This window comes from Miniopterus schreibersii (assembly GCF_964146895.1).
Source record: "Miniopterus schreibersii genome assembly, chromosome: 1".
Taxonomy (NCBI): Eukaryota; Metazoa; Chordata; class Mammalia; order Chiroptera; family Miniopteridae; genus Miniopterus; species Miniopterus schreibersii.
Genome location: NC_138101.1, coordinates 67,836,590 through 67,861,841, shown reverse-complemented (window position 1 = coordinate 67,861,841; position 25,252 = coordinate 67,836,590). Strand labels below are relative to the sequence as shown.

The 25,252-nt window shown below is 38.0% G+C and overlaps 1 protein-coding gene across 4 annotated transcripts in view; it reads right to left on the bottom strand.

Annotated features, from left to right (window-relative positions):
* SEC24B (SEC24 homolog B, COPII coat complex component) overlaps positions 1-25,252 on the bottom strand; it is an 80,485-nt gene that overhangs the window by 49,781 nt on the left and 5,452 nt on the right. For all 4 annotated transcript variants that reach the window (XM_081132693.1, XM_081132690.1, XM_081132691.1 and 1 more), the window contains exon 2: positions 12,534-13,280. In XM_081132693.1, the coding sequence (XP_080988819.1) occupies positions 12,534-13,280 (747 nt within the window). The remainder of the gene's footprint in view (positions 1-12,533; positions 13,281-25,252) is intronic.

The window sequence follows — 25,252 nt, the reverse complement described above, 5'->3', positions numbered from 1 at the left end:
GGAAAGAACAAACTCCAGAAATGTAACATAGGAAGTCACTGAAGAATACATGCAGTGTAAAATATTTATAAAGTTAAAAAAAAAAAAAGCAAACAATGTTTAGAGATACTTATATGTATGGTAAACTATTTAAAACAAAAGCAAAGGAACACTAAAAAATTTAAGAGGGAAATGGGAATAACTCTGTGAGGAGTATACCAAGAACTTTCAATATTGGAAATATTTTATTTTCCAAGTTGGATGCTGAGTTAATGAGTATTTCATTTACTATGCTATTATATATGTGTATACATACATATGTTTATACACATATATGTATCATACAAACTTTTATTTGTATTAGTTATTTTATTTTTATTTATTTTTTAAATATATCTTTATTGATTTCAGAGAGGAAAGGGGAGGGAGAGAGAGGGATAGAAATGTCAATGATGAGAGTCACTGATCGGCTGCCTCCTGCACGTCCCCGAATGGGGATTTGAACCCGCAACCCGGGCATGTGCCCTGACCGGGAATCGAACCCCGATCGCCTGGATCCTAGGTCTACGCTCAACCGCTGAGCCACACTCGGCGGGGCTGTATTAGTTATTTTATTAAAGAAAAAAGTTCATAACATCAAAGGGAGAGTTTAATTACATTCCCCTTTAATAGGAAGGAGTACGGAAGGTTCAAGAGATTGAAAGAAGACCAGTGAAGCTAGAGGAGAACCACAGCAGGATGAGGCTAGGGGCTTAGAACCACTCAGGGCCTTGTTGATCATGTTCAGAAGTTTTATCTTGGCTCTGGCTGGGTAGCTCAGTTCTTTGGAGCATTGTTCCAAACACCAAAAGATTGTGGGTTTGATTCCCAGTTGGGGCATTTAAGGAGGCAAAAGATCAATGTTTCTCTCTTTCTCTCGAAAAGAGTAATAAGAACATATCCTTGTGTGAGGATAAATAAAAAAAAAAATTTATATATATATATATATATATATATATATATATATATATATATATATATATTCCATTCTAGTTTTAATTTGCTTTTCCCTAATTATTAATGAGGATGAATATGTTTCATTTCATTTTCTATCAAATACATGTTCTTACTTTTTCCTTTCTTGGGTTGTTGGTCTTCTCCTTATTAATTTGTGTATGTTATTTGTGTCTTGATAAATACTATATTTTTTCCCTCCCAGCTAATGGTTTATCTTTTTGTTTTCTTTATATTGTCTTTCAATGAAGAAGAGTTCTTGACTTCTGGTCAAGATGGCAGCATAGGTAAACGGGGTACCTGCCTCCTCCCACAACCACATCAAAATTACAACTAAACCACAGAACAACCAGCATTCAGAACCACCTGAAACCTGGCCAAATAGAAGTTCTACAACTAGGGAATTAAAGAAGACTGGTAGGAGGGGAGGAGGAGCCTAATGGGCTGGTCCCATACTCACATGTGGCAGATAAAAACTGGGAGAGAGCCCTGGCTGGTGTGGCTCATGCACCAAAAGGTTGCTGGTTTGACTCCCAGTAAGGGCACAAGCCTAGGTTGTGGGCTGGATCCCCAGTAGGGGTGTGCAGGAGGCAGCCGACTGATGTTTCTCTTTCTCGCTCTCTCCCTTCCTCTCTATCTGAAAACTAATAAAAAAATTTTTTTTTAAACTGGGAGGGATATCACGGCTGCAGGGTTGCGACCCCTGAGGTTCAAGGGGTCCTAATCCCACACCAGGACCCTCAGCCCAGGTTCCAGTGCAAAGAAGAGAAGTCCCTATAACTTTTGCTGTAAAATCCAGCAGGGACTGCCCTGGCCAGGTACTCAGTTGGTTAGAGAGTCATCCCAATACACCAAGATTGCAGGTTTGATACCTGGTCAGGGCACGTACAAGAACCAACCAATAAATGCACAAATAAGTCTAACAACAAAAACAGTGTTTCTCTCTCACTCTCTCTCAAATCAATAAATTAAAAACAACCACCACCACCACACCACCCAGTAGGGATTGAGGCTAAGGGAGACTGAGGGCCGCTGGAGTCCCAAGCAGTTCCTCTTAAAGGGCCCGCACAAGGACTTACTCAGACTTACTCCCTCTGAGCTCCAGTGTTGGGGGAGCAGCTTGAAAGGCACCAGAGGCATATGGGGAGGAAATGAATTGTCTCATATCAGGGCAAGAGCTAGCAGGGCAGCTTTCTCCCACATAGAAGTGCTGGCAGAGGCCAATGTTCCTTTGATGACCTTTCCCCCCACAGAACTGACAGGCAGGTGCCATATCTAAGACTCCATCAACATGGCTCACACTGTTTACCTTGCCCTGGTGATTCCCTCAGGCCCCACCCCACCCAACTTTGGCCCACCCAAGCTGTTTCCAGTGGCTTTTCCATACAAATGGCCCATCTTGGCTCATGTTTCAGACTTTCATAAAAATCTCTCAATAACCAGCATCTGGCCTCAGCATGCCCCATACCTCTTGCTAAGTGGCCCCAGGCCCGGCACTAGCAGCAGCCAGCCTTGGCTTGCAGTTTGGCCTCGCCTGGGCACCTCCAAGCCCAGCACAAGTGGCAGCCACCAACAGATCGCTTTGTAGCTCATGTCTGGTGGCCCTGGGCAGAACACAGGCTATAGCTGACCTTGGCCTGCACCTTCCAAGAGGCCCCAGAGCCAGTGTCCCTGAGGACTCCTTCAGACTCCATCAAAGCATTACCACCCAACCACCTCTACAAGGGACACACTCAAGGGGTGGACTCAGCAGGCAGCAGAGCCCCACTGAAGTAAGCCCTGCTCTGTGGGGTGGACCTCTGTACAGCTGATCCTCCAAGGTAGTTGGAGGTCAGTGATTGGTGGTCTCAGCCAGTTCTTGAAGCTGATTGGCCTGGGGGTAAAATCCCTCCCACTGAAATGCCAATAGCAATCAAGGCTCAACTACAAGAGGAGGGTGTACACAGTCCACGGGGTGGGGTGGGGTGGTGGCTTGGGTGATCAAGGAGGCTGTGCCACTAGAATCTACAAACACCTATTACATTAGGCTACTCTACCAAGCCTGGGAGATGTAGAAGCTTTACCTAATACATAGAAACAAAAACAGAAAGGCTGCCAAAATGAGGATACAAAGAAGCATGTTCCAAATGAAAAAAACAAAACAAAACTCCAGAAAAAGAACTAAACAAAATGGAGATAAGCAATCTACTAAATGCAGAGTTCAAAACATGGATTATAAGGATGCTCAATGAAGTTAAGTGAGAACCTCAATAGCATAAAAAAGGACCAGTCAGAAATGAAGAATGCACTAAATGAAATGAAGACTAATTTACAGGTAATCAACAGTAGAGAAGATTAAGCTGAGAATCAAATCATCAATTTGGAATATAAGGAAGCGAGAAACACCCAATCAGGACAGCAAAAAGAAAAAGGAATAAAATTTTAAAAATGAGGGTGGTGTAAGGAGCCTCTGGGAAAACTTCAAGCATACCAACATTCGTATCATGGGTGTGCCTGAACAAGAAGAGAGTAAGAAATAAAAAAACCTATTTAAAAAATTAATAACAGAGCCTGGCCAGGCGTGGCTCAGTGGTTGAGCATCGACCTAGGATCCAGGAGATCGTGGTTCAATTCCCAGTCAGGGCACATGCCTGGCTTGCAGGCTCAGTCTCCAGTCGGGGACATGCAGGAAGAAGCCGATCCTCTCATCATTGATGTTTCTCTCTCTCTCTCTCTCTCCTTTGCTCTCTCTGAAATCAATAAAGATATATTTATAAATAAATAAATAAATAAATAATAACAGAAAACTTCCCTAACTTGATGAAAGAAACAGATGTACAAGTCCAGGAAGTGCAGAGTCCCAAACGAGATGAACACAAAGAGGCCCACACCAAGACACATCATAATTAAAATGCAAAAGGTTAAAAAAGAGAGAATCTTAAAAGCAGCAAGAGAAAAGCAGGTAATTACCAACAAGAGAGCTCCCATTAAGACTGTCAGCTGATTTCTCAACAGAAACTTTGAAAGCTAGAAGGGATTGGCAAGAAATACTCAAAGTGATGAAAACTAAGGACCTACAACCAAGATTACTCTGCCCAGCAGAGCTATCATTTAGAATTGAAGGTCAGATAAAGAGCTTCCCAGGTAAGAAAACACTAAAGGAGTTCTTCACCACCAAATCAGTATTATGTGAAATGTTAAAGGGTCTTCTTTAAGAAGAAAAAGATAAAGAGAAAAAATCTGAGTAATAAAATGGCAATAAGTAAAATAAAATAAAAAGGCTATTAGGACATAATATTACTTGTGGTTAATTCTGGGTAAGTAGATTCTGGGTAAACTTTTTCTTCAGAATTTTCCTCCAATTTTCACCTTTTCTGCTATTATTCTGCATTCATCTATTAATTTTTAAAAGTATTTTAGACCAGCCGGGCATGGCTCAGCGGTTGCGCGTCAACCTAGGATCCAGGAGATTGGGGTTTGATTCCCGGTCAGGGCACATGCCCGGGCTGTGGGCTGCAGCCGATCAATGACTCTCTCATCATTGAGGTTTCTCTCTCTCCCTTCCTCTCTCTGAAATCAATAAAGATATATTTTAAATAAATAAATAAATGTATTTTGAAAATATACATTCCATATAAATTATGTAAAAATAATATGCACATTAACAGAACTATAAAAAATGGTATCAAAATGTTAATTTTTTCTCAGGGTAGTGGTACAATAGATGATTTTATTCTCTTCCATTCGTATTTTTCCAAGAATATGTTTGCATATTTTTTAATCTTTTCATAATGGAAAAGTTAATTTTTTTAATAAAGTAACTAAAATTTTGCCAGGAAAGAAAAAAATTCTTACTTACATATTAGTCAAGTTTATTGTGCTTATTCTTTATAGCTAGCATTTTGTGTTGTCCTTAAGAAATTCTTCCCCACTCCAAAGTTCAAGAGGTATTTTACTATATTTTAAAGTGTTCCCTTTTCATTTCAATATTTATTTTACATGCAATTTATTTTAAACATGGAGAATTCATCCTTCAGATTACAGCTGAAATGTCAAATATCAGGGGAAACTTCCCTAAGCTTCATGACTAGTAGGACAGATGTACTTAAGAGTACGCTCGCTAAACACCATAGTATCTCTGCTTTATGATACTTAAATAATAGCAATTTTACATTCATTTGTATTTATTTGGATAATATTTGCTTTCCCACATAGATTTGCAAACTTCATGAAGAATCAAGTGTTTTTATTCACTATTTTATCTCCTAGCCAGCACCTAAAACACATTATAGTTGGCTTTCAAATATTTGCCAAATGAATGGAGAAAAGTTCTACAAACATTAAGGACCATAGATGCATGCCTGCCAAAAAAAAAAAAAAAAAAAACCACTAAAAAATTGCCCCTTTCACAACAGAATTTGACAGAAAAAAAAAAAAATAAAACTGGGACTATGAAAAATGAACTGCTATACTACTGTTTAGTGTATGGGATATTTAGAGACAACACATGATTCAAGAATAAATCTTTTTTTGGGGGGGGAAGTATTAAGGTAGTTCCCTAGTTAATTCTTGTAGTTCCTTAGTAATTGTGCATAAAATTCTTTTGATTCTAGGGAGATTAAATAATTCTCAGCTAATACACCACCACCCATTCAAGTGTTCAAGCTAGAAAATTTAAAAGGCATCTTTTAGTCTTCCATTTCCTTCACAAACTATATCAACAAATCCTTGAAAATCATCTGTCATCTGCCTTATGTCTAAAGGAGTTCCAGCCTAATTTGTCATCCTTCACCTAGATAATTTTAGTAATTCCTTCCAAGTGTATCTTCCTGTCTCCAAATTCTTCTTCCTCCTGTCTATCACACAGCTCACAGAAGAAAGTTCTGAAACATAAATCTGATAGTATCACCACTTTGCTTAAAACTGATGACGGCTGCTCGACCATACGGACCAAGCTTATGCTTTTCTTTATCAACTCCTCTCACCTTTGTAATGGTACAGCCCAGTAGAACCTAGGAAACTGACACACCAGAAAAGAAATAACAAAAAAAGCACCAAGATCTGAAGGAAGTGTTCATGAAGGTAATCAACTCATCTTCTGAGCTTAGAGAAGGAATAAATGTAGAAAAATTTACCAGTGGGAGGTACAAAGTTGAAAAACGATCATAAGGTTCAAGAGTAGCTTTGGAAAAACTGAAGAAGAGTATAAGGGAGCAAAACTGTTATTCCCATGTTGCAACTCTGCAACCTCACAAGTTTCCAAAGCTGAATATAATCTCTTTTCTGTACTATTTATACCTCCAATGTAGTTTTCTAATTTATTTCTAACTTGGATTTCTTTGTCCAGATAATCATCCCCTACAAGGTATTTATTTTGCTTTTCCTCAGGCACATCACCACCCTAAGGTAATACATATGATATTACCTTATCAGTGATTATATGTTAGTGTCACATGCTGTATGCTGCAGATTTTTATACAATGATTATGCAAATATTTATTATTTTATGTAAGTGACTTTTTAAATATATATATATATATATAATATATTGATTTCAGAAAAAGGAAGAGAGAGGGAGAGAGATAGAAACATTAGTGATGAGAGAAAGTCATTGATCAGCAGCCTCCTGCGCACCCCCGACTGGGGATTAAGCCCGCAACCCAGGCATGTGCCCTGACCAGGAATTGAACCACAATCTCCTGGATCTTAGGTCGATGCTCAACTGCTGAGCCATGCCTGGCCAGGCTGTAAGTGGCTTTTTAACTGCTTCTTGTTTTATAAAATTATCCACTAATCACAGTACTATTTTGTAATATGTTATCAATATGTGATCCTTATTAAGCAAGAATTAGTAAAAATAATTTTAATAAGAATAATTTTCCAACAAAATTCTAGCTCTTCACAAGGTTTATCTTGCTAATTTAAAAAATTATGTCCTTTTTCATATACCATGCTCATAGACAGAAAGAATTAACATCATTAAATATCCATACTACCCAAAGCAATCTACAGATGTAATGCAATGCCTATCAAAATACCAATGGCATTTTTCACATAAATAGAATAATTCTAAAATTTATATGGAACCACAAAATACCTTAAATAGCCACAGCATTCTTGAGAAAGAACAACAAAGTTGGAGGTATCACACTAACTGATATCTAATTATACTATAAGGCTACAGTAATCAAAATGGCAATGGAGCAAAGCAGAGGCCAGAAATAAACCCAAGCCTATATGGTCAGTTAATCTATGACAAAGGAGAGAAGAATATACAGTGGGATAAAGATAGTCTATTCAATAAATGGTATTGGAAAAACTGTATACATATGGAAAAAAATGAAACTAGACCACTTCTTACACCATATATAAGAATAATCTCAAAAATAGATTAAAGCCATAAATGTAAGGCCCAAAACCACAGAACTCCTAGAAGAAAACAGGCAGTAAATTCTCTGACACTGCTCTTAGCAATATTTTTTTTCTGATATATCTCCTAGGGCAAGGGAAACAAACAAACAAACAAATAAACAAATGGGGCTACATCAAACTAAAGAGTATTTGGACAGTAAAGGAAACCACTGACAAAACACAAAGTCAACCTACCAACTGGGAGAAGATATTTGCCAATGATACATCCAATAAGGGGTTAATATCCAAAATTTATAAGGAACTCATACAACTTACCACTAAAAAATAAATAATACAATTTAAAAATAGGCAGAAGATGCCCTGGATGGTGTGATCCAGTGGTTAGAGTGTCAGCCTGCGCACCTAAGGGTCCCGGGGGTTTGATTCCTCGTCAAGGGCACATGCCTGGGATGCAGGTTCCATCCCCAGCCCCGGTTGGCGTGCCTGCAGGAGGCAACCAATCGATGTGTCTCTCTCACATTGATGTTTCTCTCTCTCTCTCTCTCTCTCTCTCTCTCTCTCTCTCTCTTTCCCTCCCTCCCTCCTCTCCACTCTCCCTGAAAAGCAATGGAAAAAATATCCTCGGATGAGGATTAAAACATAAAATAAAAATAAAATAAATAATAAAATAAAATAAATAAAATAAAATAAAAAATGAGCAGAAGACCTGAATAGACATTTCTCCAAAGAAGACATACAGATGGCCAACAGACATACGAAAAGATGCCCAGTGTCACTAACCATCAGAGAAATGCAAATCAAAACCACAATGAGATATCACCTCACACCTGTCAGAATGGCTCCATCAACACATCAACAAACAACGAGTGTTGGCAAGGATGTGGAGAAAAGGGAACCCTCATGCATTGTTGGTGGGATTGCAAATTGGTGCAGCCACTATGGAAAACAGTAAAAAGTTTCATAAAAAAAAAATTAAAAATAAAACTACCTTATGACCCACCAATTCCACTTCTGGGCATTTATCCAAAGAAATCCAAAACACTAATTTGAAAAGATATACGCAGCCCTACGCTCACTGTAGCATTATTTACAATAGCCAAGATATGGAAGCAACCTAAGTGCCCATCAATAGATCACTGAATAAAGAAAATATGGTACATATACACAATGGATATTACTTTGCCATAAAATATAACAAAATCTTATCATTTGTGACAACAAAGATTGACCTAGAGGTTATAAGTAAAATAAGTCAGACAGAGAAAGACAAAGACCATATGATTTCACTTATATGTAGAATCTAAAGAACAAAATAAACAGACAAAACAAAATAGACTCAGATACAGAGAACAAACTGATGGTTGCCAGATGGGAGGGGGGTTTAGGGGCTGGGTGAAAAAGTAAAAGGATTAAGATGTACAAATTGATAGTTACAGTCCCAAGGATGTAAAGTACAGCATAGGGAATATAGTCAATAACAATGTATGGTGCCAAGTGGGTACTAGACTTATGGGGGAGAGGGGACAATCACTTCGTAAATAACATAAATGTTGAACCACTATGCTGTACACCTGAAATTAATATAAAATAATATTGAATGCCAACTGTAATTCAAAAAATAAATTTTTTTTAAAAAAAAGAAAAATTATGTGCTTTTCAAAACAAAGGGCAGTAAAAAATTTTAAGAAAATGGCTTTAAATTAATCTACAGTTTCTGTACTCATCTTGCTGTCAAAGATGGGTACCTTTACATCTCAGTCACATACTCAACCAACTTCAGCTAAAGCTAAAAAAGAGCTTCTGAACCTTGAGAATGAACTACAGTGACAGTTTAAAAAATTGTAATAAAAAAATTTTTTAATAGCCTAATGAAATGATGCCTTTTAAACACTAGTCAAAATTTCACCCTAAGTTAACAACCAAACATAGCAGCGAAAACATACATACTTGGGGGATACATTTTAATAAAATAATCTGAAGCTTTAGTGCTAAATTATACTAATATGATTTTCTAAAATAAAGAGACAAATGAAATAACATTTAATGGTCTTTTTATTCCATGTTTTTAAATATGAATTCAATAACTGCCTAAAAAATAACAGCTTTTTTTTTTATTATTGTTTTTTATCCTCACCCAAGGATATTTTTTCCATTGCTTTTCAGAGAGAGAGTGGGGGGTGGGGAGAGAGAGAGAAACATCGATGTGAAAGACACATCAACTGGTTTATGCTTTTAGATCTCCAACCCTTTACAAATTGCTTAAGCCATTTTACTATACTTGAAAATGAAAGTAGTATAATGAAGTAATACAAAAATGCAATCTTATCAATTACTTAAGGGCTGAATTTCACACAAAACTATGTTTAATACCTAAGATTCTAATTTTAATATGACAATATAATTTAAGAGTTCCAAAGCAATTAAGCTGCCTTTCTAGATAATTAAAATCAATATTTCCATGGTTCCCAAACCTTGTACTAAAACAAACTCAGAGTTTGAAGGAAAATTTTAAAATTTCAATAGAAACACAATGCCATCTGTCAAACACCTTATGAACTATTACTACTAATTTATTTGGGATACTACAGAAAAAATACTGAGATACATCAGCTGAGAAAGTTTGAGAACTTCCGTTATATTTAATTTTAAAGTAGATTTAAAGAAACTTCATTTCTCTTGAAATGATGACATTCCTGTGTCATATTAACCTGAGACATATTTGTCAACCTCTAAACTATTTAAAAATAATTTAACAATCTAAGGTTAAGGAAATAAACAAACAAAAAACACTTTTGCGTGGCTCAGCGGTTGAGCATCGGCCTAGAATCCAGGAGATGGGGGTTCGATTCCCAGTCAGGGCACAAGCCCGGGTTGTGGGCTGCAGTCGATCAATGACTCTCTCATCATTGATGTTTCTATCGTGCTCTCTCTCTCTCCCTCTCCTTTCCTCTCTCTGAAATCAATAAAGATATATTTGTAAAAATTAAATTAAATTAAAAAAATAAAAAATCCTCACATGAGGACATTTTTTTTCATTGATTCCAGAGAGAGAGAAAGGGAGAGAAGAAGAGGGAAGGAGAAACAGAGATCAATTGCCTCACCCATACACTCCAACCAAGGATGGAACCTGCAACCTGGGTATGTGACCTGACCTGGAATCGAACTCATGTACTGAGTGTGTGGGAGGATGCTCTAACCACTGTACCACACTGACCAAGGCCAAAAAAAAAACCCACCCACACTTCTTAGCACAAATAACTTTTAAAATTATATTTATTATGGCTTCCACAATCCAGTACTGGGATAAAAGAGTAAAAATATATCTCATCTCTCTGCCTAAGGAACCAATTCACACAGTTATTCAAATAGAAGGTAATTTTGTAATTATTCTTATACTTTATTCAATTTTTCAATGATTAAACTCTTTCCAGTTAGGTATTCTGTTCATTAGCAAAGTGGTCCCATATTTCCCTGATACTACATGTCAATATAAATTGATTCCATCCAGGGTCCCATTCCCATCTCAGAAATAAGACAGGAATTACTGTATTTCTTCTTTTTTTTTTTTCCACAAAAATCACAAAATCCTTAAGTCACAGGTACCTTAGGATATGCTGATCTGTAAAAGGACTGCTGAAAGAAGACAGAAAGAAAACAGAATTTCTAGGGGCCAGAAAGCCCTGCTTCTGAGAAGGGCAGACTGAGAGTCAAAAGAAGCTGAGCTCCAGGGCAAGTTGTTTCTAACATAAATGACCACAAGCAATCCAACTTGGATAGCTTTCCTGATTTCTAAAACAAAAGGAAAGGACTATAGAATTTGGATCTGTTACTAGGCATCCCTTGAGATCAAGTCAGAGATAGAGTCCTGAGACTACCCTGGAGATTCTGGTCTAGGGGTGAAGATCACAATCTGTACAAGTGATTCTGGTGCACAGCCAGGTCCGGGAACTGCAACAATGCTTTAAGTTGACCCATGCAAGACTCAGCCAATGCTTTTAACTCTGACTTGATGTCTACAGGTATAGATGCTACCCTGTTTATCTAGAAACAAATATGCTAAGAATGGTGGAGTGGAAAGACAGAAGAGACCATGAGGAGATTTAGATCTACTGAATTCCCCTAGACTGCTTGGTATGTGAGAAAAATACCACCTTCTTTGTTTAAACCACTGTTAGTAAAAATAAATAAATAAATAAGTAAATAAATAAACCACTGTTAGTGGCTTGAAGCTGAAAAGTGTTTCAAAATGACATAGCAATGAAAGAATAGATGATCTCAAACATACAGTTCATATCTAATAATCTAAAGCTTTGGTTTTAAATAACCTAATTGCCCAGGAAAGAATACTTTTTTATAACAGCCCTGACATATGGCTATCCAGATTTTGATGAACAATCTGAAGATATCATTCAAAAAACTACCATAGCTTTACCAATTCCCATTCTTTCCATACATTTTCATTCAGTTCAAGAGCATGTTCATAGGCTGAATTAAAATGAGTATATCCTATGGAAACCCCACACTAAGACGACTACATACTTACATTCATAATTTTTAAACTAATAAATTTAACCACATCTTGGCTTAGAAAGGTCAGAAAGACTAACAAGGGTATTCTTCATGAATCTCTCCTCCCCTTCCCTATCCTTCATCCTAACTTACCAATTTGGAAATAAAAAACCATCAGCTTTAATGTGTAGGAAACAGATATTCTGTGAAAGTCACTAGTAGGTGCTAACTCAGAGAAACCAGGGTGGTATATTATAGGCCATCATCTTTTCTATAGTGATTTGGGCTCTGGCTGGGATAGTAACTGTCCCAAAGTTGAATTAATGTTTAAAAAAAAAAAAAAAAGTAGTGGCTAACACAGCATATCCCCAAATGAACCCTTCCATTTGCTCTATACCTAAATCACATTAAAGACAATTATTGCAGAGGCATTAAACAAATCCATAAATATTGACTGAGATACTGATCATGGCAAGGAACACCAGGCAGATGGTTGGGTGGCTAACTGTGACTAGGGTGAAAGGGAAGGGCCCAGGAGATGCTGCAAAATACTAGAAATGAAGCAAATTAATTACACAGGTTAGCTAATTTCCAATTTTTCTATTATGCAATATCATCTTTACCTTTCATGCAAATAAAAACCTGACTGGAAACACACTGGTTTTCAGCCATGCTTTAAGTGAACTTTTCATTTGACCTACCGGTATTTGTTGGGTGGTTGTTGGCTGTAGCCAGGGAGCCAATGTGGTTTCGGAGATTGTCTTGAGTTGATGGAGGGCCTGAAGCTGACCACGAGGGAGTACTGTATCCTGAAACACTCTGCTGCTGGTGGTACTGTTGTGATGGTGGAGGTGGAAGTGGTGATGGATGGCTGAGAGTGGTATTTTGACTAGAAAATGAATTCTCTCTAACTGGCCTGATAGTTGAAGCATTCTGTGAGGTAAACATTTGTTGCCCATATGGCTCACCAGCAGGCAGAGAGGGATATGAAACACTAGGATACGCAGCATTAGAAACAGTTGACACAGCATAGTGACCACAAGTAGAGGGAAATCCCTGAGAAACAGCAGAAGAGTTGGCAGAGTACATGGCTGGAGTACTGTAATGATTCACAAAAGAGGAGTATGGCAAGGAGGCACTCGTATGCAAATGAGATGCTGATGATGTGGCACCTTGGAAATATTCTGGAGTGGACCCCACAGTGTGAGGGGCAGGAGGACCCCTGCCATATATCTGCTGTGCTCCTGGTTGTTGGTTTGTTGTTTTAGGAGTCACCACACTTTGTGTTGGTACTGTATAGAGACCAGAGTAGTAATTGCCACACTGGCCATCCAATGGCAATGAGGTCATTTTCCCAGATCCTTGAGAGTAATGTCCCGAGGGAGCACTATAGTTTTGAGGATACAATCCATACCCAGATGGAACCTGCATTTGATTCTGTGCTGGACCTGAAAAAGAAAAGCAAATATTTACAGGGACTGGCAAGAGGAGAACTAATTTTTAACCAAAGTTCCCATCTAAATGTTGTCTATTTAATTTACTTCTCCATAATGACAAATTGTTAGAAAAGATATATACTGTTAGACCCACTGTGGTAGCTAGACTCCAAGATAGCCTCCAATGACCCTTCCCTCCTAGTATCTACACCCTCACACAAAATACCAGAATTGGTCCATGTGATCAATAGCATATAGCAAAGGTAATGATATATCACTTCCAAGGTTTGCCCAGCCTTGGGTGTTGCCTCTTTCTCTTAGATCACTCAGTCTGGAAGAATAAACCTACCAAACTGTGAAGAGCCCTAGGATGAAGTCCATGTGGTGAGGAACAAAACTCTCTGGCCAACAGCCAAAGAGAAACTGAGGCCTGCCAAGAACCACAGGAATAAGCTTGGAAGCAGATCCTTCCTGCCTAGTAGTCTTGAGAAAACTACATCCCAAGTGACAGCTTGACTGCAATCTCATGAGACCCTAAGCCAGAACCACCCGGGTAGGTTGTTTGTTTCCAAGTTCACATCCCTCAGAAACTATGAGATTAAATAGTTGTTGTTCTAAGTAGCTAAGTTTGGGGTATTTTGTTATGCCACAATTGATAATTAACATAACCAGCATGGAAGAAGTTCAAACATTTCTATTAACTTTTAAAAAAACCTATAAAAGTAACAATATACCCAGTATAAAAAAAAAAAATTAAAACAATGAAGACTATAAAGTGAAAAGTCCAAATCCCCTTCTCTCCCTAGTAGCTGATATCCTACTTCCCAGCTGTAGCTACAGCTAATAGTTTCTTGTGTATCCTTTGTATGCCTACCTACATATGAGTAATATGTAATGTATATATAAGCACATATATAAACACACACATTTCATACTACAATTCTGTAACCTGCTTTTCTAACTTAATATATCCTAGATATCATTCTGTTAGCATAAATATTCATTATTCTTCTAAAAAAATCTACATAGTATTTCGTTGTAGAGATATAACATTATTTACCAAATCCCCACTGATAGCTATTTAATTCAGGGAGTGAACCTAATTTATATTTATGAGGTCAGCTTCTGTGATGAATCTGTAGGATAAGTTCCTAGAAGTAAAACTACAGGTTCAAAGGGTTTGTGCTTCTTTCATTTTTAAAAAAATCCTCACTCGAGGATACGTTTCATTATTTAGAGTCAGGGGAAGGGAAAGAGAAAACATCAATGTGTGTATGCGCACCCCAACTGGGGATCGAACCTGTAACCTTTCAGTGTATGGGATGATGCTCCAACCAACCGAGCAACACCACCCAGGGCAAGGGTTTGTGCTTTTAAAATGGACCATTATTGCCCTGGCCAGTGTAGCTCAGTTGGTAGGGTGTTGTCCTGTGCACCAAAAGGTTGCTGGTTTGATTCCCAGTCAGGGCACATGCCTGGATTGTGGGCTTGATCCCTAGTGGGGAAGTCATGCAGGAGGCAGCCCACTGATGCTTTGCTCTCACACATTGATATTTCTCTCTCTAAAAATCAATAAAAATATACATTTTTAAGTAACAAATTTAAAAATTGACCATTATAGCCAAATATCGCTCCAAAAAGATCTATCAATTTATAGTTCCCATCAATAATGCTTGAGAATGTCTCATCTTCCCAACACTGAATGGCATTTTAATCTTGCAAATTTGATAATTGAAAAAACATTTTAGTCTGCAGTAATTAAAAGTTTGAGTGATGCTGAGAATCTTTTCAAATATTTCTTAGCCATTTGAGTGTCTTCCTCTGTTATTTGCCCTTTTCCACTGGGTTGTGTTTTCCTTAATGATTTGTAAATGTTCTTGTATGTTAACTTTATATGCTGTATATTTTTTCCCTTGGGTTACTGTTTGTCTTTTGACTTTATTCATGGAATATTTTGCTATAGTATTTCAATTTTTATATAGTAAAATCTTTCATGCTTGATACATTTTTAAAGCACTCTTGGTAGAACCTTCCCCATTCCAGCGTTATAAAACTATATATCCATGTTTTCCTCTGATGCTTTAATACTTTTACTTTTATATTTTTATATCTTTGATCACCACAGAAAGTATTTATTTTATCAATATTATTAAAATTAACATTAATTATATCATTAATTTTGTTGATAGTCTATTATTAAACATTTTACACTATGTGGCATTCAACGTTCTAAATGCTACACACATATATTAATTTCTTCCTTCCTCACAGCCTCTAGAAGTAAATAATATCATTATACTCACTTTATAAATAGGATTAATGAGGCACTGAAATTAAGTCATTTAATAGTCACAGTCATAGAAAGTAACTAGGCTGGGATTTGAACCAAGTAATCTGGCTCAAGTAAATACTTTTAAACAATCATCACTACACTAAATCCAGCTGGCTTTCTTTATCCTGGCAAATACAGGTCAATTGTCCCAAACAATGAATTCTAGCCTCGGTTCCAACTAAGGGCAAACTTTATTCTACAATCACATTTTCCAATCTTGTGAAAGAAAACATATCTGTGCCACATCTCAAATGAAAGCATAACAAAAATAATTATTCACACGCTGTTTTAAGTTCACTAACACAAGGAAGTGCCACTGTATTCCTTGCCATAATAATGTATAAAAATATTTGTTTATAAAAGTCATCAATAAAGCTTAACATTTCCTTACTTGGTTTTCAATTTCTATTAAATAATGTAACAGAACCTTGATCTTTGATTATATAAATACATATTCTATGGCAGACACAAAGATAACTTACACAATCAAGCTGTAAGGAAAAAATAACATACACACTTCTATAATTCTAAGAAGTATATAAAGAACCAAAAGTAAGATAAAACTGTTTTACTAGGTATCTAATTTACTTTTCTTGCAGGATATTTTACATCATCATGGTTTACCTGAAACAATTTACTTAAATGGAAAAGAATGTAATAGGAATCTTTGGTTAACATGCCAAAAAAATGTGAAATGTTTTCCCTCCCCCGTTTCTTTTTTTTTCAAATATATTATTATTGATTTCAGAGAGAGGAAGGGAGTGGGAGAGAGAGAAAGAAACATCAATGATGAGAGAGAGTCATTGATCGGCCACCTCCCACACCCCCGTTGGGAATCAAGCCCACAACCTGGGCATGTGCCCTGACAACCCTGAATGGGAATCAAGCCTCGATTTCCTGGACCACAGGTCAATACCCAACTGCTGAGCCATGCCCAGCCGGGCCCTCTCGTTTCTTTTCTTATTTTTTATTTAAATATATCTTTATTGATTTCAGAGAGAGGAAAGGAGAGGGAGATAGAAACATCAATGATGAGAGAGTCACTGCACGCCCCCAACTGGGGATTGAGCCCGCAACCCAGGCATGTGCCCTGACCAGGAATCAAACCCCGATCGCTTGGATCCTAGGTCAATACTCAACCGCTGAGCCACGCCTGGCTGGGCCCTCCCATTTCTTAAAACACCTTGCTGACCAGTCATTTTGAGCCAGAACTCGCCCATGCAGCTGGCTACTTTGGTCAGCAAGGTGTTTAAAATTACTTAAAATACTATAAGTGCAGGCACATGTATACTTGTGACCGGTCAGCAAGGTGATATTAAATATATAAAAAGATGAATTTGCTATTCTTCACTACAGTCTCCAAAAATTCTACTGTTAAGAATTTATCAATCAAGCCCGGCCGGGTGTGGCTCAGTGGCTGAGCATCAACCTAGGATTTAGGACATCGGGGTTCAATTCCTGGTCAGGGCATATGCCCAAGTTGCCGGCTCCGTCTCCAGTCCGGGGCATGCAGGAAGCAGCCAATCAATGACGACGCTCTCATCATTGATGTTTCTATCTCTCTCTCTCCCGCTCCCTTCCTCTCTCTGAAATCAATAAAGATATATAAAAAAAAAGAAAAAGAAAAAAGAATCTATCAATCAAGAGAAGATCCAAGTCATAGTTAGGTTGATAAATCCCTCTTAGTAATTCAGTTGGCTCATCTATGCTACATGTCTGAAAACAGGAAAATAATCATGTCCAAGCTATTCAAATGTCATTCTTCTAAAATAACAGAAATGTTGTATCTATTGAAATTTATCAGAAGTGAACCACCCATCAGAGGAAACCTATTTTCAGTCCATCAAAGAAAAAGAAAGGTACTTTGCCCAGAGAAGGGGAAAAGGGGAAATAGCTAATCACATGTTGATGCTTACCACATCTAAAAATTGCAAAAGCATGAAGGATCTGAAAATAATTTCATCAAAAATGATAACTGAATCAAGACTCCTTTGAAAGCAAATTGTTTCTTTCAAATATTTAAAGTCAATTTTTAAAAGCCTGCACTAAAAGAAGAAGAAAAAGAATCAGTTTGAATGGGAAGAAAATATCTCCAAGTAAAATATCTTTAAAAATTCTGTCTTACTGTGACCTAACAAGAAATGTATTTTCTTTTTGTCAACTTTAAAATGTATTAGATAACTCTCCTAACTTTCTCTCAGGGTATAACACCACGTAACACCAAACTAATATTAAATTTTTATTTCTTCTGCCTGTACTAAAAACTGAGCCTGGCAAATATTACAAATGAATAGTTTGCATACACCTAAACTCTTAAAACACACACACATAAAAAGTCTGTAGAGGAAATTATGGAAATTTTAATATTAGCATTTTCATTTGCCTATATTTCCTAATTCCCTCAGCAACTGTGGCAGTTTTAAAACATGATCCCCAAATTCTCTGACACTCTGCTGATTCAAATTGGGGCCTATGTCTATTCCCCTTGAATATGAGCAGGCTGTAATGGCTTCCACCAATGAAGAATGGCAGAGGCAAAGCTGTGGGTCTCTTCAGACTCAGTCACAGGAAACTCAGCTCCTACATTGTTTGATGGAACATTTGCATGTGGATCCCTGAGCAGCTATGTAAGAAGTCCAATTACTCCACAGCTTTGAACCTTCCCAATTACTTCCCAGCTTAGGCCCTAGACACCCTGTTGTGCCCTGCCCAAATTCTTGATCATGAGAATCTGTGAGCATAATAAAATGGGAAAAAGGGACAGCTCTTTCTTACAAATTCCAAATAATAAATGTAGAAGGAATGAGGGAAAGAGAAAAATCACCATTAGAATTCCACACTAATAATTAATGCAGGCAAGAGCCACTGAAAAATAGTAAAATTAATGGGTAAAAATTTAAGGAGAAACAGGATAGTAACTTCAAAGTTTCTCCAAGAATATTTATTAATAACTGGTAATTTTGACATATGCACACAAATTATTTGATACACTCCACTCTAGGAGGTAGAGTAGTTTAATTCCTTTTCTGTTAAATGGAGACTGGAGTTAAGTGAGCTACTCCTAACACACACAATAGGAAAGAGAAAAAAATAGTAACCGTAAGGTTGGGGAACCTGGCTGGCGGCCTCTATTACGGACTGAATGTGCCCATGTGTCACCTCAACTGTCCATGTGTTACCTCAAATTCCTATGTTAATGCTCTAGCTCCCAGTTTGATGGTATTAAGAGGTGGGGCCCTCCGAGAGGTAATTAGGTTTAAACTAGGTCATGAGGGTAGGATCCTTGTGATGAACTTAGTAACCTTATAAAAGAGGGAGAAATCTCTTTGCCCCACATGCATGGACTGAGGAAAAGCCATATGAGCACACAGACGGAAGACAGTCATATGCAAGCCAAGAAGGTCTTCACCAGAACCCAACCATGCTGGCATCCTGACCTCCGACTTCCAGTCTCCAAAAATGTCCGTGGTATAGGCCACCCAATCTATGGTATTTCGTCACAGCAGCCCAAGTTGAATAGGACATCTCCCCAGTCCAGTGCCCATGGCTAACATGACTAATAATAAAACAAATTGATGTCATATAACCCTTGATAGGATGTGATAGAAGGGCACTTCACCTCTGTGGTATTCTTCCTAAAAATTCATACCCCCAGTCTAATCATCAAAAAGCATCAGCAAGCCCAAAGTGAGGGACTGTCTACAAAATAACTAACCAGTACTGTCAGGTCCTAAAAAACAAAAAAAGACTAACACAGACCAGAGGAGACTAAGGAGACATGACAATTAAATGCAACATGACAGCCTGGACTAGATTCAGGAACAGGAAAAAAAAAGGTAGAAAACTGGTAAAAGATAAATAAAATCTATACTTTAGTTAATTGTAGTTCACCAATGTTAATTTCCCAGTTTTGATAAATGTACCATGGTTTTGTTACAATGTTAAGACATGAAAGGAACATATAAGACTTTAGAGGAAGCTGACTGAGGATACTGCATTTTCTGTACTATTTCTGCAATTTTAGATTTTGCCAATCTAAAATTATTGCAACATAAGTTTTTAAAACACCAAAAAAGAGCTGGAAATGAACTACTAAACTAATTGTGTGACACAATTTTTTAGACAAATGACCACCAAACACAGAGTGACTTTCCTAAAAAGCAAATCTGACTTTTACTTCCTTGTTTAAAGCTTTTTAATGGTTCCTCTTGCCATTCTTTAGCATGGCCTATAAGACAGTGGAAGGCAGCACAATAATCTCTCCCGCACCCCATATGTCCATGTCCTAATCCCTGGAACCTGTGACTATGTTAGGTTACACGGCACAGGGGAGTTAAGGTTGCACGGTGTTACGGTTGTTAGGCTGACCTTAAAATAGGGAGATTATCCTCAACTACCCAGGTGAGCTCAATGTAATCACAAGAGTTCTTAAAGGTGGAAGATGGAGATGTGACTACAGATGACTCCTCAGAGACATACAATGTTGCTGGCTTTGAAGGTGGAAACAGTAGGTCATGAGTTAAGGAATTGTGGGCAACCTTTAAAAGCTGGAAAAGGCAAAGAAATGGGTTCTGCCCTACTGACACCTGGACTTGACAGCCCAGTTAGACAGCTAACCTACAGATGATGAGTTCATGTCGTCTTAAACCATCAATCTGTGGTAATTTGTTACAGCTGAAAAGAGAAAACGAAAGCAAAGACCCTGCTTACCTCCACTTCTTCCTCACTCACCACCCCTCACAGAGCTTTTCAACAGGTATGCCTTAATGTACTGCACACTTGCAAGTCTTTCACACAAGTCTATCAAAGTATAATCAACAAATGAAATATAAGTTTGCTACAACTAAGGATGCCTCTTGTTATGGTGAAGTGACACAGCGTGATGACCTGGCAGGAAGTGGTATAACTTGCCACACACACACAAAAGCAAACAAGCCACAGCACAATGTTAGGTAAGAGTGTGTGCTCGAGATCTTCCTCAAGAGGCCATCAAAGAGGTTGGTTAGGGAAGAATACAGTTAAGTTGCCATGTAAAGGCTTCTGAGGGGATCAGTAAAGATGTGATACTTTTATGAAACTTGCTTTTTAAAAAAAATACAGGTGTTCAATGTTTAATTCCTTCAAAAATGACACCAAGAATGTTAGCCTTACAGTAGCCATGAGTATAAAAAGGCTGAGAATCACTGTTGCACACACTCTGACACATTAGATTCTTCTCAAGGGATGCTTGTTCACTTCCCTCTGAACCTCAAACAGACGCCTCCCTCTACCTGGAACCTGCAAAAATTCCCTCTTCTCCCTCCACTGCCAACTCTTATTCTTCAGACTTTGGTTCAGCTCTCCCTCTAGAAAACATTCGCTCACCCTGTAAGTGAATGCTTGCTTATGGCCACATCTATAGCATCCTGAATCACTATGAATAACTTTTCACATGAACTACAGCTGTCTAACTGTAAACTCTGGAAGTGAAAAACTTGGGTCATTTACTCTCAGCTCCATCCTATCCCTAAGGCTTAGCAGAGGGCCTGGCTCATGGAAACCATTACTATATTTTGAAAAAGTAGTCTAGTAAATAATCAAATAGTTCTACACCAGGCATTTACTTCATCACAATGTATCAACAAGGACTATATATGAAACTTAACACAGAAAGAACACAAAACTTTAAGAGCTTCCACTATGTAAAGTTATTTATACCCTAGTACAAGAACAAATATACAAGTCTGGTTTGTTTGTTTTTTGGGTTGTTTTGACTTTGGCATTTACTCTGTTGAAGTATAAAAAATCTGAAACAAAAGAAATAAAATCTATTCTATTTCATTACATCTAAGGTGTTCTGATACTGACACTTAAAAAAAAAATCTTAACAAGTATATTAGTTTCCTACTGCTACTGTGATAAATTACCACAGACTGAGTGACTTGAAACAACATAAATTTATTCTTTTACAGTTCTGGAGGTCAGAAGTCCAAAATCAGTTTCATTGGGCTAAAGTCAAGGTTATTATGAGCAGAGCTGGTTCCTTTTAAGGCTCTGAAGAGAGACTCCATTTCCTAGCCTTTTTCAGCTTCTTGTGGCCACCTGCAATTCTAAGTTTATGGCCCTGTCTACAAAGCAATTCACTCCAACCTCTGCTCCTGTGGTCACATTACTTTCTCAGCTAGCTAGCTGGCTGGCTGGCTGGCTGGCTGGCTGGCTGACTCCTCTAGTTTCCCTCTAATAAGGACTGCTGTGATTTTTATCAGGCCCACCCAGATCCAGGATAATCTCTCAGCTCTAAATCATAGCTGCAAAGATTTCAGAGATTAGAATGGGGGCATATGGGGGAAAAGGGGGAATTATTCAGTCTACCACACCACGTTTTCACATAATATAGGTTTTCACAAAACTATATTATGACTTCCACTTCAGTGAAACGAACTTTAAAATTGGATCAATTCTAAGATGCACCACAATTTCAGAGGTAAAAATGTGAAAATATGTTTTAGAATCAATGAAGTAATTTAATTATTGCATCCAAACAGCCCAACAGTGCCTCACAAAAAAGCATCAACAAATAAATCATTGAAAAAACAGTCATGTTATATACCATCGCTGAAAGAATTTTAAATTCTTAGCTTCAAGTGAGGTATGTCTGTATAAAAGAGGAAAATAAATTATTCCAACATATCTACTCATTGGTACCAATCTAACTTGAGAAGTAAACAAAAGCTTTTTAACAAATAGTCCATATACTTTTTCTTTTTTCTTTTTTTTAAATATGTCTTTATTGATTTCAGAGAGAGGAAAGGAGAGGGAGAGAGAGAGAAAGAAACATCAATGATGAGAGAGTCATTGATCAGCTGCCTCCTGCACACCCCCGACTGGGGATCGAGCCAGCAATCTGGGCATGTGCCCTGACCGGGAATCGAACCATGATCGCCTGGATCCTAGGACAACGCTCAACTGCTGAGCCACACCCCACCGGGCAGTTTATATACCTTTTCAATGGAGCTTCCTGGCTGGTCAGCCTGACTGATATTATCATATACCAGCTAGAAACCAGCCTCTGATTTTCTATAAGCATGGTGTACTCCTTGGCAAGACTCAATTATCACAAGATCTACCCAAAGTTGTATCTGCCTCAGTAACCTCATCTCCTTCCTTCCAGAGACTAGATTCCTACCAAAGGAAAAGTGATTCTATTCCTGCTTTAAGCAAACCTGACATGAATATCAAAATTTACGAAGCAAGTATTTTATGGAACATCTAGGCACTGTACAAAAAAATTAATCATAGGCTTTCTTTATTTTATTTATTTATTTTTTAAATATATCTTTATTGATTTCAGAGAGAGGAAAGGAGAGGGAGAGAGAGATAGAAACATCAATGATGAGAGAGTCACTGATTGAGTCCGCAACTGGTCATGTGCCCTGACAGGGAATCGAACCCCGATTGCCTGGATCCCAGGTCGACGCTCAACCACTGAGCCACGCACAGCCGGGCAATCATAGGCTTTCTTTAAATAAATTAGTTTTCTCACTCCCACTACCACTTAACAGAGTTGCAACATTTTAAATATCAGGAGTATTTGTTTCAATTAGCTTTTCCTGAATAGAATTTCAATACTTTTTTAAAATCAGATTAAGGATTTTCATTACCTTCAAAAGAGTATCACGGTCAGCAAAGTACAAGCTCCTCTATCCTATATTTGGAGGCAGAATCAGAGGTAAGAATGTTTTTCATTCACCATGAACTACCAAGAAGTAGGTCAACATTTAGCCAATATGCATTTTAACAATCAGCCTTGATAAAGTATTAAAATACTCCCGAGCCAGTTGGTAAACGTCAACCCTGACTGACCCTGCTTCTCTGTTATGCCCCATGCTGGCCCCTTGTCCCAGACCCCTACGACCTCCTCATGATCCAGCAACTAAAGGACTAATGCCTGGCTTATGACAGGCTTACAGAATCCTGCTCTACTGTCAGGGCTGATATCCAGTCAGTGGTCAGTACACGCAGTACTAATTACTGAATATTCTGAAATATACTACCCTTGCCAATAAAGTATCAATAGTAATGCTAAAGTGCAGATTTTTTTTACAAGTATTAAAAATATGTACACACACACATACACACACCCCCCAAAAGAAATCTGCAATTAGAAACCATAGTGATTTAAAAAACGGGGAGTCCCAATCACATCTGGACACCAGGGATTATTCTTTCTAATGGAAGGCTAATATGTTATTAAGGTAACTGTGCCAGTACACTGCTGGCAGACAGGTCTACACATACACACCTGTGCAACCATTTGGATAAAATCTCACAATGCATTAAGTATAGTTTTTCCTGCAATGCTGCATGCCAGGGACCATGCTACTTGCTTTTCTACATATCACTTTATGTAATTCTCACAACAATCTTGTGAGGTATCGTACTGTCATTTTACAAATAAACAGGTGCATGAAAGCTCACTGATTCATACAAATTCAAATAGCTGGTAAGTAGTGAAGAAGCCAGGCATTGCAGGTTCCAAAGCTCATTTCACAATACCTGTTTCTCAGACATACTAGAAAAAACAAGCGAGTTAAGACTTGGCCATTGGCTAGGCAAGACATTTTACTACTTCCTCTCCCCGCCCCACTTCATTCTGCTTTTGCTGAGTTCCTATTATAAGCAGCTTTTGGCACACAATTTTAGAAAACTTGAAACCGATTCAACCCACCTTCCAGTAAGCCAGCTAGCTGAGGTGGATGGCCTATTAAGGGAAACCTCCCAAGAGTGGATTTGTTGGGAGGAGAGAGGGCTGGACAGTGTAAGAAAATAAAAGACTAAAACAGTGATTAAACCTTAAATACAAGAAAGGAGTAGGGAGAGGTGGCCACACATAGATCCTTTCAGTGGCCAGTCTTCAAAAGCAATAATAAATATAAAGCCAAGTTCACTTGCTCAATTGACTGCCTACTGCATGCTGCCACTGGGAACACAGTGGCACCTCGGTTTTCTAATGTAATCCGTTCCAGAAGACCATTCAAGTTCTGAAACGTTTGAAAACTGAGGGATCAGCAGCTGCCAACTAGGCCTCAGGATCTTGCCCTCAGCGGAAGCTGTGTGGCATGTTCGACTTCTGAGGCGTGTTTGAAAACCAAAGCACTGACTTCCAGGTTTATGGTGTTCGTAAACCGAAATGTTCGTCAACAGAGACATTTGAAAACCGAGGTACCACTGTATATGGAAACCTCACATGGTCTCTGCCATCTGAAGAACTTATATCCTGGTGTTCTGAAGGAAACTGAGTGAAGGGACTCTCACAGTATCTAATTTAATGTAATCATCTCAACAACCCTACGAGAAAGGTATTATTATCCCCTGAAGCTCAGAGATGTTAAATAACTTTCTCCAGGCTGAATCAAAGCCTACAACCTTTTCACTAGCCCACACCTTCTGATAATTCTGAGTATGCTTAGCCTATTGGAAACAATAGCTTCCCCAGGGCTGAATATAACATGATTTGCTCTAACATTTGACTATGAAGATGCTCTCATTTCTAGGAAATGCCATTGAAGATTGACTCAAAATCTGTCCTATTTCAATGTCTTTGAGATCTAACACTTCAGCGTTTATAGATGAACTAGAAAGATGAAGTTAACTGAAATCCTGGGATTGGTGG